At 44.1% G+C, this 4,419-nt stretch overlaps 1 protein-coding gene across 1 annotated transcript; it reads right to left on the minus strand.

Moving 5' to 3' along the window:
- Positions 1–899: 899 nt before the first annotated feature.
- Positions 900–2,471, minus strand: RTL3 (retrotransposon Gag like 3). Its single transcript, XM_041740432.1, is given in 6 exon segments — positions 900–1,389; positions 1,391–1,459; positions 1,461–1,716; positions 1,719–1,761; positions 1,915–2,360; positions 2,363–2,471. Coding segments are annotated over 6 exon segments (1,413 nt in total).
- Between the last annotated feature and the right edge of the window lie 1,948 nt (positions 2,472–4,419).

Consider the following 4,419-nt stretch of genomic DNA (forward strand, 5'->3'; position numbering starts at 1 on the left):
TGTAATCAAGACAGCTCCACATTAATGCAGGGTTCAAGGTGGGGGCATACAGAGGTGGTGAAAAAAAGCAACTCAAAAGTCATCAGGTTCGTTGCCTGATCAGAGATCATTGCATGATCTGAGAGGCAGGGTCATTGTACAAGTACTTGTCGTTCCTTGCCAGTGCATGTACTCATGTGGGGAGCTGAGAGAGGCAGGAGAGACAACCTTAAGCAGACTTGCACTATGCCTGGAGCCCAACATGGGCTCTATTTCAGGACTCTGAGATCATGACCTGAGCTGAAACCAAGAATTGGAAGTTCGGCTGACTGTGCCACCCAGGTGCCCCATTCGTGGGAGATTCAGAGAGCAGCAAATGTTGATGACAGCTGAGGTAACAGAAAACAGGTTGTTAGGCACAGTCATTATTCAGCAATTATTTCATTATGACATCTCCTATTCTACCTGTGCCTTGAAGCGATTGTAGTGACAATAACGGGATGGAAAGGACACAGTGAGTGTACTCCACTAAATGTTTAGATCATGTGCTTCAAACCGGTGAATTCCAAGAATCAGAGGGTACTTTGTGGCACATGAATAATCCCAAATTGGAACTATGCAACGTGGTTTCCAATTTTAACTTCCACAGGAGTTGTTTCCTTGATTTATGGATCCATTAATCAATGGATGACCATCTACCACCTCAAGCTTCAGAAGTAAGATATTATTGCAGATGCACAGATTCTCTTGAAGAACCACAGAATGGTCAATGCTGTTTCTGTAGGAGCCCAAATCCACCATTGCTCGCTAAAAGAACTGTTGTCTTCCCAGTCAGATTTCAACAGTAAGCCATAGGATATGAGACATAGATATTGGAAGTGAAGGGGGCATATTGTAGATTGGCCTGACTGGATTCCCCCTTACCACCAGGTCTTGATGTTTCCTTCCTGCTGTGCATGATGAGGCTTGACAGAACAATCTCTGGCAAAATGACCAGGATGACCACAGGAGAGGCACAAGTGACTTTCACAACAGTCGGCCCATTCAGCTTCACTGAGATGTGGGCTATTTCTTTCAGCCTGCACAGGCTGGTTTTTAGCTATTGAATTCTCAGGCCCACCTCCCTCCTCAGAAGGACTTGCTCCTTGTGGGTTTGGATCAGTCTTACTACTTAGTTTCTTTTCTAGGCACTGAGTGATCAGATTAGATAGGTTGGTGGCTGATGCGTTATTGTGAGACAGATAGTCTGGGATAGAACTGGAAAGCCCTTCCTGAAATTGGATGCAGAGAGTGCTTTCATCACAGTTTTGCTCTTGAGCAATGAGATGGAAGTGGGTCATATACTGATGGGCAGTATCCTCCCGTTGGCACAGCTGACTGTTGAAGTGACTGACATGTTTTCCAGACTGTCAAAGTATCCTGGAGCACTTGTATGAAACTTTCAAATTGCTCCAGCAGGGCACTTTGGATATCTAGTAAGGGCTAAAAACATTCCTGCCTCACCTGAGAAGCAGTTGCCAACAAAGCTCACTACAGCTGCTTCAGTGTGATGCAGGTACCCTCTGACTCCTATGTAACTATTCAATTGAATCAAGAACTCAGAAAGTTTATGAGCATCTCCAATGAAGTCTAAACAGTATTCCGGGGAAAAAGCTTCCCCTTCTAACCCACTAGGGGACTGGAACTCTGAAGCTGCTGATGTCAAAGAAGCTATTAGGCCTTCCAGGGACTTCTGGGTGCTGAGGGCTATAGGAACTCCTGGGTATCTAAAGGATCCAGGGCCTAGTGGGGCACTGCAGGTTCCAGAGACTCCTGGAAAATTGGAAGCTTAAAGGGTTCCAGGTATGTTGGGGTGTCCTGGCAATCTGCTGCCTTGTGGGTTTCCTGGGCGCTTGTGAAATCCTGGTGCTCTAAATTCTAGGATTTCTGGGCCACCAGGGCATCCTGGATATCTGGGGGCATTTGGGGCTTAATTTCTGGAGGCTTGTTGGCCTCCTGGGCCACTGGGGGCCTCTGGAGTTCCTTGACTTCTGGGAGATTTGGGGATTTCCAGGCTTCTGAGAGCTTACAGACCAGTGAAGGTTCCTGGGGCTCATGGGTTGTTGGAAGTTTCAGAGACTCTGGGGCTGCTGGAGGTTCCAAGGGCCTCTGGGTTTCCTGGACCATTGGTGTTTTCTGGTGCTCCTGGACTGCTGGGGGCTTCCAGGCTGGGAGCTCCTGGGGCTCTCTGAGATTTTGGAGATTCTCAAATTCTGGGAATTTTTGGCACTTTCAGGATTTTGGGAAATCTAGGTTTTCTAGGGATTTCTGTGGCTCCTGGGACTCTGAGGGTTACTGAAGTGGTTCAACTTCTTTGGCTGTTTGGGGCATCTGGAGCTCTGTATCTGGGCCTGTGGGGCAACAGTTTCTTCCATCAGCCACTACACTTGGGCTTGCAAAATTTTATTCTCCAATTTCAGAACAATATAGGAAGCTACTAAGTCCTCCACCATCTTTGGCAGTTAGCTACATAGAGAGATTGGGTGGTTTTTCTAAAAGCTCCATTTAGAAAAAGCACCTTTCAAAAAGATGTCAGGCTCTATGAATTTTTCAAGAGATAGGGATTTGGGTCCCACCAAGGTTGATTACCAGGTCACTGGTTGCTTCTGGAGCTCAGCAAGGGAGGTATGAGATACGCTGTAAGGAGAGTGGGATCTGAGGATCAGAAACTGTGGAAAATCACTCATTTAAAATAAATTAGAACAAATCCTGCCTAACAATGCTGGGTTTCTATTACCATAGGCTCATTCATGAGATGACTCATATATGCTGGTTCTGACCCCATTTCATTTAAAAAACAACATCTGATCCAGACTGTGTATGTCATTTTGTTTTTTTCTGTTGAAACTTAACATTAGAAGCAACTTATCCCTATTCTTTTCTAGTTTATATACTCTTTAATAGCTTATGTCTGCTTAATATCCCAATGTAACATTTGGGTTTTAACAGATGCTTTCAATGACTAAATAAAATGTTTGAGCAATGTGGAGATTTTAGGCTCTGTGGTGGGTCAACCCAAGAGATATTTTTGGGTGACTGAGGTATAAACTCTTTCTGACACCTCAGAAATCATACCACAAAAGTAACCACACAAGACCAACCTCAGAAGAAAATAAGCAAAAGTTGACTAAATATATATGTGTGCTCAGAAGACACATGTGTATTATTTATAAAATGCCTCAAAATAGTTAAGAAAATAATCTTTATAAATGTACATTACCATTCAGAGACTTAGTCCAGGAGCTCAGCTGTGTACCCATCGTTGAGGAGGAAGATGTGTAAATGGCTGTGGAGGCTTGCCTTTTCAGCACACACTGAACTCAAACAAACACACCCACTCCCAGAACACATTCCAACTTTCCTCTGTAACATAGCTATTTAGAGTGTGGAAGAGGGTTTTTTTTTGGGGGGGGGGGGTTGACAGTACCTGCAGTTTAAAACTGCAGGGAAAGTGAGATGATGTACTGATGTGAGGCAGGCTCATATACTCAGTCCTTGGTTAATTTAATAAATATTTGGCTAGGAAATTAGAAATAATAGCACTGCCCTTGTAAAAAAAAGTTGCAAACATTTCTGAACGACCACAGTGGTTTGGGACTTTATTTTTTATGTCTGTCTCATGTAACCTCCCCTTACTCCATTCACACTAGGGTGTTTGTTTAATTCTCACTGAGAGTGCAGCCTGCAGTCCTCAGGCCCTTCCCCATCCCACCTACTCAGTCCCTAGGGTCCCTCCCGGTAATGTTTTCTTGGGATCATTATCATGAATACATCTAGACAAGGTATAATATGGTAAGACCGTGGGTGAGGCGAATTTTGTTGAAGGGTACTTGTAGCAGTCTTGCAGGGACCCTGGCTTATTTTGAATGCCTTTGCCCAGGGTTCTCATTCTTCCTTAAGCCACTCAGGTGCAATAAGCAAATTCCAGGTACCCCCCTAAGAGCTGGCCTCTTGAAAAGTGACCTCGCTCAAGATCTCACCTTCTCTTCTCATGACAAATTATAATCACAAATTAGGTAGGGCTAAGGGAGAGCTGTTTTTGTCTCTTTACTAGAGTGGGACTGGGAATTGCCTTTTGCAACTTCAAATCACACATCTAGTTAGTGATGTTCTCAAGTCTCCTTTAAAAACATTCAGCTCTACATTAGTCAGCATAATGGATAAACCCTGGTGATGGAATATGCTCAAACTACAGCAAATTGACTTGACTAACTGAATCAGAATCCAGAGGCTTTGAAAAGAAAAGATCACACACACACACACACACACACACACACACACACAGACACACACACTGGAATATTAGCCATTAGAAAGGACGAATACCCACCATTTGCTTCAACGTGGATGGAACTTGAAGGTATTATGCTGAATGAAGTAAGTCAATCAGAGAAGGACAAA

The sequence above is a fragment of the Vulpes lagopus genome, chromosome X (genome assembly GCF_018345385.1).
Source record: "Vulpes lagopus strain Blue_001 chromosome X, ASM1834538v1, whole genome shotgun sequence".
Classification (NCBI taxonomy): domain Eukaryota; kingdom Metazoa; phylum Chordata; class Mammalia; order Carnivora; family Canidae; genus Vulpes; species Vulpes lagopus.